At 56.2% G+C, this 14073-nt stretch overlaps 2 protein-coding genes across 7 annotated transcripts in view; both read right to left on the bottom strand.

Moving 5' to 3' along the window:
* Positions 1 to 14073, bottom strand: part of KCNMB2 (potassium calcium-activated channel subfamily M regulatory beta subunit 2) — a 513346-nt gene that overhangs the window by 226772 nt on the left and 272501 nt on the right. The window lies entirely within an intron of this gene.
* Positions 1 to 14073, bottom strand: part of LOC100298789 (serine/threonine-protein phosphatase 2A regulatory subunit B'' subunit beta) — a 40959-nt gene that overhangs the window by 17807 nt on the left and 9079 nt on the right. For both annotated transcript variants that reach the window (XM_024995404.2, XM_024995403.2), the window contains one exon: positions 7470 to 7655. In XM_024995404.2, the coding sequence (XP_024851172.1) occupies positions 7470 to 7655 (186 nt within the window). The remainder of the gene's footprint in view (positions 1 to 7469; positions 7656 to 14073) is intronic.

The following is a 14073-nucleotide window of genomic DNA, read 5'->3' on the forward strand; positions in this document are numbered from 1 at the left end:
CACGTCCAACTCTGCGATCCCATGAACTGCAGGCTTTCCTGTCCTTCACTATCTCCCAGAGTTTGCCCAAGTTCATGTCCAGTGAGTCTGTGATGCCATCCAACCATCTCATCCTCTGTCGTCCCCTTCTCCTCCCGCCCTCAATCACTCCCAGCATCAAGATCTTTTCTAATGAGTCGGCTATTCGCATCAGGTAGCCAAAGGATTGGAGTTTCACCTTCAGCATCAGTCCTTCCAGTGAGTATTCAGGACTGATTTCCTTTAGTATTCACTGCTTTGATCCCCTTGCTGTTCAAGGGACTCTCAAGAGTCTTCTCCAACACCACAGTTCAAAAGCATCAATTCTTCGGTGCTCAGCCTTCTTTATGGTCCAACTCACATCCATACAGGACTACCAGGAAAACCAAAGCTTTGTCTAGACGGACTTTTGTCGGCAAAGTAGCGTGTCTGTGTTTTAATTCGCTGTCTAGGTTTGTCTTTGTTTTTCTTCCAAGGAGCAGGCGTCTTTTAATTTCAAGGCTGCACTCACTGTCCACAGTGATTTTGGAGTCCAAGAAAATAAAATCTGTTACTATTACCATTGACAGAAAATAAATAAATAAGATAGAGATAAAAAAAATACAATAGACCAAGAACTGATTCTCTGAAAGAGTACACAAAATTGACCAACCTTTGACCAGGCTCACCAAGAAGAGAGAGCAAATCCAAAGAAAATAAGAAATGAAAAAGGAAAAATATCAACAAATATCACAGAAATACAAGAAATCTGTAAGAGAACAGTGTGAAGACTTATGTGCCAAGCAATCCAACAACCGAGAAGAAAAGGACAGCTTTCCAGGAACACACAGCCCCCAAAACGGAATCTCAAAGAAACAGTAACTCGAACAAAGAGACCATTGGAAGTGAAATAGAATCTGCCATCAGAAAGCTCTGTACAAACAAAAACCCACTACCAGATGGTTTCACCAGCTAAATCTAGAAACACACAAAGAAGAACTCTTACTGATCCTTCTCAAACTGCTTCGAAGATTGAAGAGGAGGGAATACTCTCAAAGACAAGCAAACATCACCCAAATACCAAAACCAACACTACCGAAAAAGAAAATTACAGGCCAACATCTTTGATAAATACAGATGCAAAAATTATCAACAAAATACTGGCAAACCGAATCCAACAACACATAAAAAAGATCATACACCATGACCAAGCAGGATTCACCCCAAGTGCACAAGGATGGTTCGACATACGCCAATCAATCAATGAGACACACTGTGTCAACCAAGTCCAAAAGTGCTGTTCAACATCCATTCATGACAGACACTCTCACCAAAGTGAGTGCAGAGTCAACACATCTCAACATAACAAAAGCTATCTATGACCAGGCCACAGCCAGTACTGTCCTCAACGTGAAAAGTCGAAAGCCTTCCCTTTTGGGAACAAGACAAGGATGTCCAATCTCACCATTTCTATTCAGCACAGGACTGCAAGTCCCAGCCAGAGCAATCAGACAAGGAAAAGATATAAAAGGTGTTCAAACTGGACCCGGAGCGGTGGGATGGGGTGGGAGATGAGACGGAGGCTCAAGCACATATGTATACCTATGGCTGATCCACGTTGATGGATGGCAAAAACCAACACAATACTGCCATTATCCTTCAATTAAAAATACATAAATTAGAAAATAAATGGTATCCAAATTGGAAGGCAAGTGGTAAACTATCACTATAGGCAGATGATATGATACCATAAATAGGAAACCCTAGAGACTCCACACACAACAACTCTGGAACTGATAAATGAATTCAGCAAGACAGCAAGATATAGGACTAACATATAGAAATCAGTTGCATTTCTTCACACTAATAATGAAATAGCAGAAAGGGAAAGTAAAAAAGAAATTCTTTTTAAAACTGTATCCAAAAAAATAAAGCCAACCAAGGAGGTGAGAGAGTTACATGCTGAGAAACTAAAAAAATCATTAATCAATAAATTAAAGATGATTCAAAGAAACAGAGAAATAGTCCATGCTCCTGGATTGGAAAAATTAATATGCTTAAAACAACCATTCTATCCAAGCAATCTACAGATTTAATGTGATCCCTATCAAATTAGCCATGGCATTTTTCACAGAACTGGAACAAGCAATCCTAAACTTGATATGGAATCACAAAAGACCCAGAATTGCCACAGCCATCCTAAAGAGAAAGAACGAGGCAGCAGGCGTAAAGGCCCCAGGCCTCAGACAGTGCTGCAGAGCCAGAGGCAGCAAAGCAGTGTGTGTCGCTGTTATCGCTGCTCAGCAGCTCAGTCGTATCCGACTCTGCGGCCTCACGGACCGCAGCACGCCACGGTTCCCTGTCGTCCACCATCTCCCAGAGTTTGCTCAGATTCCTGTTCATGGAGTCGGTGATGCCATGCAGCCATCTCATCCTCTGTCAGCCCCTTCTCCTCCCGCCTTGAAAACACTGTGGTGCTGACACAGGAACAGACACCCAGATCAGGGGCTGCAACAGAGACTCCAGAAATAAACCCACAACTATCGTCAGTCATGCTCTGACCAGGAGGCAGGAATATACAATGGAGAAAAGAAGACAAACGCTTCAGCAAGTGGTGCTGGGAGAGGTGGAGAGATGCATACAAATCCGTGAAGTTAGAACACACCCTCACGCCACACACAAAAAAACTCAAAGTGGCTTAAGGACGTAAACGTAAGACACGCGGCCACACAACCCCTAGGAGAGAACACAGCACAACACGTTTTCTTAGGTCTGTCTCCCAAGGCAACGGGAATAAAAGCAAAAATAAACAAACAGGACCTAATCAAGCTTACAAGCTTTTGCTCAGCAAAGGAACAAAAGACAACCCACAGAACAGGACAAAATATTTGCAAACGATGTGACTCACAAAGGATTGATTTGCAAAATGTACGCATAGCTCATACAACTCAACAACAACACAACAATCGAAAAACGGGCCAAACGTCTAAACAGACATTTCTCCAAAGAAGACACACAGATGGCCAACGGACACAGAAAAATATGCTCAACACCGGTAATTATTAGAGAAATGCAAATCAAAACTACGATGAGGTACCACCTCACACTGCTCAGAATGGACATCACTGAAAAGGTCTACAAATAACAAATGCTGGAGAGGGTGTACAGAGACAGGAACCCTCCTACAGTGTTGGGAAGAACGTAAATCGGTGCAGTCACTGTGAAAAAGTTTGGAGTTTCCTCAAAAAACTAAGAACAGAACTGCCATATAATCCAGCAATCCCACTCCTGGGCATATACCCAGAAAAAATTCTAATTCAAAAAGATACACGCACCCGTGTTCAGGGCAGCATTATTTACAACAGCCAAGACACGGAAGCAACCTAAATGTTCATCCACAGATGAACAGATAAAGAAGTGGTACAGATACGATGGAACACTACTAGGCCACAAAAAGAGTAACACGATGCCATTTGCAGCAACATGGATGGACCTAGAGGTGATCGTACTGAGTGAAGTCAGTCAGACAGAGAAAGACAACACCTAATGATATCATTTGTATAAGGGTGTGAAATACGGCACAAACGAACTTATCTGAGAAACAGAAAGACTCACAGCACAGAGATCAGACTTGGGGCTGCTGGGACGGGGCAGGGGGTGTGGCTGGAGAGGGATGGACAGGGAGTTTGCGATCAACAGATGCAAACTGTTATATATACATGATGGATACACAACAACGTCCTACTACACAGCAGAGGGAAGTGCGTCCGATATCCTGTGATAAACCATAGTGGAAAAGGATGTGCGTATCTGTACAGCGCACGTTGTTGTACAGCAGAGTTACCACAACATTGTGCTGCTGCTGCTAAGTCGCTTCAGTCGTGTCCGACTCTGTGCGACCCCACAGACGGCAGCCCACCAGGCTCCCCCGTCCCTGGGACTCTCCAGGCAAGAACACTGGAGTGGGTTGCCATTTCCTTCTCCAATGCATGAAAGTGAAAAGTGAACGTGAAGTCGCTTAGTCGTGTCCGACCCTCAGCGACCCCATGGACTGCAGCCTACCAGGCTCCTCCATCCATGGGATTTTCCAGGCAGGAGTACTGGCGTGGGGTGCCATTGCCTTCTCCAACAACACTGTAAATCAACTCTAATTCAATTTTTAAAAAGGTGAAAAAAAACACCCAGAAAGTGGGACAAAATATTTACATAGCATATATATCCGATAAGGGATTGTATCTGGACTACAAAGAATGCTTATGAGTCAACAATAAAATGACAAACACCTCAACTGAAAAACAGTCAAAGGATCTGAAGACACACTGTCGGAAAGAATACATAGAAACGGCTCACAAGCACACGAACAGTCTCAACATCAGGCAGAGAGGAAAGCGGTAGTCGCTTCAGCCGTATCTGAGTCTTTGTGATCACAGGGACTGTAGCCCGCCAGGCTCCTCTGTCCAGGGGATTCTCCAAGCCAGAATACTGGAATGGGTTGCCATTCCTTTCTGCAGGGGATCTGCCTGACCCAGGTCTTCTGGGCTCTTTACCATCTGAGCTACCGGGGAAGCCTGTAGTCAGGAAGGAAATGCAGTTCAAAACCACAGGGAGGCAGTGCTGCCCTCACACCGGGAGGGCCGGTCCTCAACCAGAGAGACAGGGAGTGCTGGAAGAAACGTGAACACGCTGGAGCCCTCGCACGGCGCAGGTGGGAACTGTGGCAAAGAGTCCTGAGGTTCCTCAGAAAGGCAAACAGCGCCACTGTCTGAGGCCACCATTCCACTCCCTGGGCCTCGACCCAAGAGAAATGCAAACGCATCCACCTGCACAGACCTGCAGCACAGGAGAGCCCACAGCACCATCGCTCACAAGAGCCAAAGGCCAGAGCCGCCCGAGTGCTCCTGAAGGGCACAGCCGCCCAAGTGTTCCTGAAGGGCACAGCAGCCCGAGTGCCCGTGAAGGGCAGAGCCACCCGTGTGTTCCTGAAGGGGAAGCACGGAAAGGAACAGTAAAAGGAGGGCAGCTCTGACACAGGCCACAGTGTGGATGGACCCTGAACACACGACGCTCAGTGAGAAGTGCAAGCACAGAAGGACACACAGAGTGTGATTTCATTGATAGGAAACGTCCAAAACAGGCAAATCCATGGAGACAGGAAGTGGATTCATGGTTGCCAGGGACTGGGGGAGGGGAGTGGGTGGGTACATGGATGGATGGGCAGGGGGGTGGATGGATGGACAGATGGATAAATGGACAAGTGTGTGTGTGGGTGGGTGGATGCATGGATGACTGAATAGATGCGTGGTTGGGTAATGAATGGATGGATGATGCAGAGATGGTTAGATGGACAGATGGATGGATAAGTGGGTGTATGGATGGATGGATGATGGATGCATGGTTGGGTGGGTAGACAGGTGGGTGGATGGACTGACAGGTGGATAGATGGGTGGATGGATAGGTAGATTGATAGATGGATGGATGATGGATGGATGGATGGGTGAGTGGGTGGATGGATGGATGGGTGGAAGGATGGATGGATAGATGATGGATGGATGAATGGATGGATGCATGGATGGATGGGTGGATGGATGGATCATGGATAGATGGGTGGATGGATGGGTGGGTGGACGGATGGATGGATAGATGACAGATGGATAAATGGATGGATGGACAGATGGATGGGTGGGTGGGTGGGTGGATGGATGGATGGATGATGGATGATGGATGGATGGATGATGGATGGATGGATGGATGATGGATGGATGATGAATGGATGGGTAGGTGGGTGGGTGGATGGATGGATGGATAGACAATGGGTGGATGGATGGATGGATGGATGGGTGATGGATAGATAATGGATGGATGGATGGATGGATGGATGGGTGATGGATGGATGGACGGATGAATGGATAAACAGCATGTGGCCCGTGCACACACTGGAAGACAACTCAGTGACTGAAGAGAGGGGAAGCTCTGACATAGGCTACAGCGTGGATGGACCCTGAACACAGGGTGCTCAGTGAGAGAAGCGGGCACAGAAGGACAGACAGTGGGTGCTTCCGTTTATACAAAGAGTCAGAAAGAGGCAAATCCACAGACACTGGAGGCAGACTCGTGGTTTCCTAGGGATGCAGGGGAAGAGGAGGCGCGATGGCAACCACGGGGTACAAGGTTTCTTTCTCGGGTGGTAAGAGCTCACTGTAGAGAAGGCTGCACAACCCTGTGAATACACTGACGGCTGAGCTGTACACTTTAAATGGTGAATTGTGGTGCACATGGATTCCATCTCAAGAAAGGTTTTAGAAAAAGAGAAAAAGGCAACCCCTAAAAGCTGAAGGCAGAAAGGAGCACGTGGAGTCACTCAGCACACAGTCCAGCAGAGCTTTTCAGGACGTGCACAGCAGACAGAGAGTTAGCAGCCGGGGCCAAGAGGAAGAGATCTTACAGGAGCGGCAGGGGTGATGGGGGAGAGAAGGGAGGCAGAGAGGAGGGGAGGGGGAGAGGAGAGGAGGGGAGGAGGGCAGGCGGAGGGGCAGGGGAGAGGAGGGGACACAGAGAAAAGAGAAGGCGCCCGCAGCACTGGAGACAAAGGAGAGAGGCTGGGCACTGCCCTGAAGAACCAACGTGTAACTCACAAGCAGCCTGCGCGGCAGGCAGCGTGACCCCTGGGAGATCAAACACGTGGGAGGTGCCCACCCACAGCTGTCGATGACAGCGAGAGTTGGGCTGCTGGGAGCATGCGGACCCCACATGTGGGCACAACACCGGCAGGCAACCTGGGGCCTCTGACTGACGTGAAGCAGGGGCCTGTCCTCTGTCCAGCAAGCCTCCCAATGCAGGAGACACGGGTTCGATCCCTGACACAGGGTGATGCCCTGGAGAAGGAAATGGCAACCAGCTCCAGTATTCTTGCCTGGAGAATCCCACGGACGGAGGAGCCTGGAGGGCTGCGGTCCACGGGGTCATAAACAGTCGGACACGACTGAGTGACGGACACACACACAGAGTGAGACAGCAAGGGACCACAGGGAGCCCGGGCCCCTTACAACAGCCACCCAGCCACTAGGGACGGCCGAGGACACCGTGTCGCGTTCCTGTAGGAGACGGTGCAGACACCAAAACGACTGGGCGTCCACACGGAGGAGCCAGAACCGCACTCTCTGCGATGAGCACTTTGGTCACACTCAGGGTCAGTCTATAGTCACACACGCGGTGTGTGGACTGTGGACACGCATCCCTTGGACGGGAGACACACGGGAAGGCCTGAGCTGAGCCCGTGGGGACGGTCCCTCCAAGATCACGAGGCCCTGGGGAACAGCACGCAGGCCGTCCGTGTCCTCCAACAGCGAGGACAGAGCTCAGCACGTCCTCTGTGCCTCAGGCTCCAAGGACGGCAGACAGCGGACGCAGAAGCCGAGCCTTGGGCCCGCCCATGCCTGAAGAAGGACCCCCCACGTGCCCGCGGGGACACCCACCTTGGCCACGCGGCCCATGTCCTCTATGGTGGCCCTTTCATGCGGGAACTGGGCGAAGGTCCTCTCGATCTTGGTGATGACGGCGTCTATGTTTACCGTGTCCTGCGGGCGGCCGCGGGGGAAGTAGAAGGTGGGGATGCTCCGGCTCGCGGCGGGCGGCAGGGGCTCCTCCTTCCTCGTCTGGACCTGAGGAAGACAAGAGTGAGGGCCTGGGCACGTGGGCACCTCCTGGGGATGCAACTCAGTGAGGGCCTGGGCACGTGGGCACCTCCTCGGGACCCACATTCAGTGAGGGCCTGGGCATGTGGGCACTTCCTCCCTCTATTTTCATCATCGGAGGCAGGTCTGATTCATGTCTCCCCCCACCGCCCCAAGCCCAGTTCACCCACTGTGGACGGGGCACCCAGACCATCACTACGGGCTGACTGCAGACACAGGAGGGCACGCAGCCCACAGGCAACGGCACATGTGACCACTGGCCTGGTCCACAGTGCCCCGCCTCCCTCATCCTGCTTCATCTGTGAGCCCCTGGAGAAGCCAGCTTACCGCCCAGGCTACTGAGAGAACCTGCCCCGTGTCTTGCGGGAGGTCAAGGGAGGCGTGGCGGCCTGTCCCCTTGGTGGCAGGTTGCACCTGTGACCGCTTGTGCCCACACCTGCCCTGCCCCGTGGAGGTTTCAGCCCCAGCCAGCACAGCCCTCAGGAAACACACGGCCCCAGGGCTCTGCCTCCCAGGACGGGCAGCAGCGAGCACCACACAGGAGCCAACAGCACGCTTTCAGCCACAGCTGACGTCAGCCAAGCATCTCCCAACACACCTACCACTTGGTGGTGTGGGGTGTCCACCCGGTGCCTCATCAGGTGGCCTGTGGGCGGGCGCAGTGGCCCACCAGCCCTTCCAGGGCCGGGGGGCTGGGAGGGGTTGCATCCAGGGAGGGACACAGCAACAGGGCCTCTGTCACCCCAGGACAGCCTCCCATCAGACCCCACTCCCTTCAGAGGCCCTGTCACCCCAAGTCATGGGATCATCAGGACCCAGGACAGCCTCCCCTCAGACCCCACCCCCTTCAGAGGCCCTGTCACCCCAGGTCACGGGGTCATCAGGACTCATGACACACCCTTCTGTCAGAGAGCTCTGGAGCCCGTGAGCCCCCAACAGGATCACAGAAAGAAACCCACACCTGGACACAGGAGGACAAAACCCGAAGACCCAAAGGCAGCCAGCAGGTGCTTAAATGCAGCCCAGGCATGGGAAGCAAGACAGATGAGGGGAAATCTTCAAAGAAGCAAACAACCGGGGCTCCATCCAACTCTCAACAGAAACAACAGATTCTAGAAGCCAGAGGAAGACAGTGCACACCTTGTCCCCTTCTACCTGTGAGGAGGTGGCTGTCACGTGACGTGAACACTGAGATGTTTTAACGACCCAAAGAGAACAGAAAGCCAAAGTGAGCGTGCAACAGACAGCTGGCCCAGGCGACGCTGAGGCGTGCACGTCAGTGGGGAGCAAAGCGCCCCCAGATGGAAAATCTGAACTACAAGACAGGGTGCGGGGGGAGAGCAGTGCCTACCTGGCTAACTCCACACGCATCCACCAGAGAAATCAGTCATAAGAACACCATTTTACTTCTTTCTGAAAACTCCCAAGAAGATGACAGCATAAAACGCAAGGGAGATAGAATGGAAGTGTGTGAGAGTTTTGAGTTGGATGATAAAGATATGGATTAACTCAGTTCCTACAAAAATGACCCTGTCAGCTGAGCAGTGACCTGGTGGGAAGCACTCCAAAGGGAAACAGGCAAAGGAGAGCACGCAGAGAAACACAAAACAAACCAGAATAGACTCAACGTCATGTAAGTGAACTAAACGTTCCAGTTAAAAATACAAAGGTCGGAGGCCCTGCCTGGTGGCTCAGTGGTCAAGAACCCACCTGCCAACGCAGGAGAGGTGGGTTCAATGCCTGGCCGGGGAAGATCGCACATGCTGAAGAACAACTGAGCCCGTGCGCCACCACTACTGAGCCTGCGCTCCAGAGCCCGGGAGCCACAGCTACTGAGCCCGACTCCCCAGCTGCCCCGAGAGCCCATGCCCTGCAACAGGAGAATCCACCGCCACGAGAAGGCTGCACATCTCAGGCAGAGAGCAGCCCCCGGTCACCAAAACTAGAGAAAAGTTCGCGCAGCAACCCAGCACAGCCAAAAGTAAACTCACATCAAGTTAACTTTAAAAAACAGGAAGATCAAACAACAACAACAACAAAGGTTTATTTATAAGACATACGCATAAGGTCTCAGGACACAACAGCTGAAACTTAAGTGGAAAGAGATACAGCAGCCAACAGCGATGGGAAGAAGGCAGGCACCGCTGTGTTCACGCCCAGAGTGGGCTGGGGGCCTGGACTTCCAGAGAGAGGTCGGGACACCGCGCTGGGGCCCACCACGGGCGGCGCCGCCGACCCTGAGCTGACCGCTGCCCCGGCGTGGCCTCAGCGCCCACCAAGCCCCGGAGCAGGGAAGTGCGGCGCAGGCAGGCAGGGCCAGGCGACGGGAAAACAGAAGCGCCGGGTGCGGACACGGGAGATTTACAGAGTTATCTCTGGGCCATAAATAGCGCGGCCGGCACAGCTGCGGGACAGGCGCCCTTCGCCAGCACACAGGGCGCCGCAGGGGCCGCGTCCGGCCGAGCGGGGCTCCCCAGGGCCGGAGAGAAGCGGCGGAGGACGGCGCCCTGAGCTCGGTGCGGCCGGCTGGACGTCCGCGACGAAGGCGGAAGGGGCACAGCCGTGCATCTGTGTGGGTGAGAAAGAGACACGCACACACACAGAGGACTCCCAAGTGGGGCTGGGCCCCCTAAGCAGCCCACAGAGCAGGGGCGCCGGCCTCGCCCCGCCCCCGCCCCAGGCCTCCCTGTCGGCCGTCAGCACGGCACCTGCTGCCGGAGGCAACTTCTGTCGCGGTGCGGACACCCGCGCTCCCTGATGGCGACTGCGGAGACCAGAGACGCCAGCGGCCCTCGGGACACGCGCAGCCGCGAACAGGACAAGACACGGCCTCGTGGAGAGCGAGGCGCCCCTGTGCGGCGGGAGCGGCCACACGGGGACAGTGCCCGCCTTCGGGAGCAGCCCGGCGCCCCCTCCCGGCACGGCTTCTAGCGCGTCCTCAGCCGGTCGGCGTCTCCGCGGACAGAGGGCGCGCGCTGGGCCGGCGGGGATGACCATGGGTCTAAGCACCCAGGAGGGGCGCAGGGCGAGCGGAGCAGGGCCGGGGGCGGGGCAGCACGCAGGGCGCAGCCGGCAAGGGCCCCAATGGAGCAGAGACCCGGGTGTGGGGACACAGGCGGCAGAGGCACCCAGCGGAGGGCAGCACCAGACTGGGAGGCCCTGCAGGCCGGAGCCTCTCCTCCTCCAAGCCTAGGAACCCTCCGCACAGGCTGGAGAGGCTGGGGAGGGCCAACTAGGACTTCAAAGGGCCCACTGATGGACACACAAACAGATGAGAACATGTGCGCCCCTGGGGAGAGGACTGTGCGGCCCACGGAGCCAGGAAGCAGGGCTGGGGTGTGGAGCTGGGGAGCAGCCCAAGGGCCCAAGTCCATGGGCTCCAGGACCGTGGGGACCACGTCTGACCCCCGGGTCCCAGGAGTGCAGACCAAGGGGGCACACTCAGGGGCACCCTGCACAATGATGTGACCCCCCGGGGCCTGACACGGGCAGAGTCTGCAGGTTAGGCTGTCAGCACAGGGAGGGGAGGGGAGCCTGGACTGTCACGGCACCAGGGTCTCCCCTCCGTGGGGAGCCTGGACTGTCACGGCACCAGGGTCTCCCCTCCGTGGGGCCCCTGCATCCACCTGAAGGGCCCACAGGGAAGCTGGATGGGTGAGAGCGGGACCAGGACCAGGGATGGAGGAGGGGGGCGGGGGAGCCCATCCCAGGGCCTGCTGCGCCCCAGATTCAGTCCCGGGGATGGAGGCCAGCACCCAGCTTGGACGGGGCGGCGGCACAGCCGGGCGGGGTTCTCGTGGGCTTGGGACACGCGCTGAGGGCCGCCACGGAGGACAAGCTGGGGGCCTGAGGGCTGCTCAGCGTGCGCTTGGCCCGGACGTCCACAAGTAAGGGCTGGATAGGAAGAGGGCTCTGCAGGAAGAGGAGAGCCTCACCCCTAAAACACGACAGCCACACTGCATACGTTCCTGTGGCCCTGAACCCAGCACGGCTGCACCAAGCTGCAAGTGCACGTGTGTGAAGCACCGAGTCCATCTCCACATGCCCTCCAGGCCCACACACCCTCACCACCCCCGCCACAGCCCTCATACCCCCAACCATCACGTCTCTCCTCACCCCATCCCCTCCTCACCCCATCCCCTCCTCACCCATCTCCACACACACCCCACCATCTCCCTCCAGACCCCATCTCCACATGCACGGCCCCCACCATCCCCTCCTCACCCCATCTCCGCACACCCTGAGGTTTGCAGCTCCCCCAAGGATATGTCTGGAGTCCACACTCAAACACCGAGAGGTGAAACCAGAAGCCAGCCAGGGGAGCTCCCCTCCCCAACACTGTCCCCAGGACACTCCCCTCTCAAGAGCTGAATTCTGCACCTGAAGAGCACTCACTGCCCAGGGCAGGCGCCCTCATTCCCAGGAAAGATCGCCGGGATGTGTTTTCTGTAACCTGAAACTGCTTCCTCTGAAAGGCCTGAGTGACTGGATAAGACGCACAGCTGTCCTGGGAAAATCAGGCTTTCCTGCAGCTCCTGCCTGTAGCCAGGGCTCCCCTCCCCTCCCCCTTGACGAACATCAAGGCCTGGCCACCACCGGCGGAGGGCTCCCCGATCCGGGGACACCCCAGCACTACTGTGTACCACATAAACAGCAACCAGCAGACGTGCCCCTCCGTCTGTAAAACGAGATCAGCCTCATCTGATCGCACACTCCGAGTCTGAACAGACTTTCCTGCCCAAACGGGGCACCGATTTACAAGCGTCACCCACTCGCAGACCAAAGCTCACACGTTAGAAAGACAGCTGTCAGACAGAAAAAAGAAGGCCCAATAGCTCTCTAAAAGTTCAGACATGGTTCCAGGATGGGGAAAAACTCGATTTAAAGTACCAACAGGAAGCAAGCTTTTCCCACCCCAGACAGGCCGGTATGTAATTCGGCGACTTTTTGCTTTCTTAAGGCCACCAGATGACCTTAACTCCTCGCCTGGGAGAAAATACAAGCGATTCACAGTGCCAAACATCCCTGACAGCAGAACCTGCCGTTACCAGAAGACCCCAGGGTGGCCGCGGGTTCTACATGCCCCGGTCCCTTTACTCGACTTTATAAACCACAGACGAGGCCCAGGCAGAGAGAGACAGGCTTTGCTCTTGTGCCCGCGGGGGAGAAGCACCGAGAAGTTTAAAAGCCGAGTGCCTGCTGAAACCAACGAGCGATGCGCTTCCTCTAAAGCGCTCAAACTCCACACGCGCTCGCAGCGAACCGCGCTCGGTCCTGAGAGCACTGCGTTACTGCGACGGGCGCTGTGCTCCGACCACGCGGGGAGGCTGCCTGTGCGCCTGCGGAGCCAGGGCTAAAGCCTCCCCAGCCCGTTCAGTCCGCTCCGCAGGCGTTTTCCAGGCACCGCGGTCCTTGCGGCTGAATCTCCCAGAAAGGAGCTGTGGGCGCCTCGCTTCAGAGCGGCTGTCCCAACAAACTTCACGGGCCACACATCTGCTCTCCGCGCGCAGGGGCGCTGTTCCCGGGCAGAGGTGAAGCCCCCAGCCCCCCAGCACGGGCAGCCCCCCGCCCCGACCTCTCCGGGGCTGAGCGGACGCAGCAGCCCCGCGGCCCGCACCTGCTGGAAGGCCTTGAGCCGCTTCTTGAAGCGCGAGGGCAGCACGAAGTCGCAGCCGCGGGCCAGCGAGGCCAGCTCCTGCCGCAGGTCGGGGTCCTGGCGCAGGGAGAGGTCACGGAGCCGCATGTCGGCTCGCGTGGGCCGCCGCGGCCCGGGCCGGGTGCGCTCGCGGGGCTGCGGCTGGCCGGGGCCGGCGGGGTCGGGGCGGTCCAGGCGGCCGGGCTCAGCGCGCTCCATGCGTCGCCGGCCGGCGCTCTGGGGGCCGGACCCCGGGCGCGCGCATTCCTCCGGCGGGGCGGGCGCGCACAGCGCGGGCAGGGGAGGCGCGGCTAGCAGGCGGCGGGCGGCCCCTCCCCGGGCCCCGCTGCGCTCCGCGGGGCAGGCCGGAGGCAGGGCGCCCGCCCCGGGCCAGACCGAGCGCTGGACGAAGCGCAGGACGCCCGCCCCGGGCCAGCCCGCTGCGCGTGGAGGGAGGCGGCCGCCCCCCCCGTCCCCCACCCCCGACCCTTGCTCTGCTCAGCCCGCAGACAGGCCGCCGAGGCCCGCCGCCCGCGGGCTCCCCGGGAGGGACCCGGCCTTCTCTCCGTACGCCGTCAGCCAGCCCAGGGCTAAGCTGGAACCTAGCGGCCCAGACGCGCGGGCCCACAGCCTGCCTGCGGCCCAAGAGCTGTTCCCTGGGAAACTGGCGGCAAAAGAAGGGCTTTGGAGGTCACCACCCACGCGCACTTAGGAGTGTAGGGGAAAAAAAAACAAAACAGTGAAAGTGTT

The sequence above is a fragment of the Bos taurus genome, chromosome 1, assembly GCF_002263795.3.
Source record: "Bos taurus isolate L1 Dominette 01449 registration number 42190680 breed Hereford chromosome 1, ARS-UCD2.0, whole genome shotgun sequence".
Classification (NCBI taxonomy): domain Eukaryota; kingdom Metazoa; phylum Chordata; class Mammalia; order Artiodactyla; family Bovidae; genus Bos; species Bos taurus.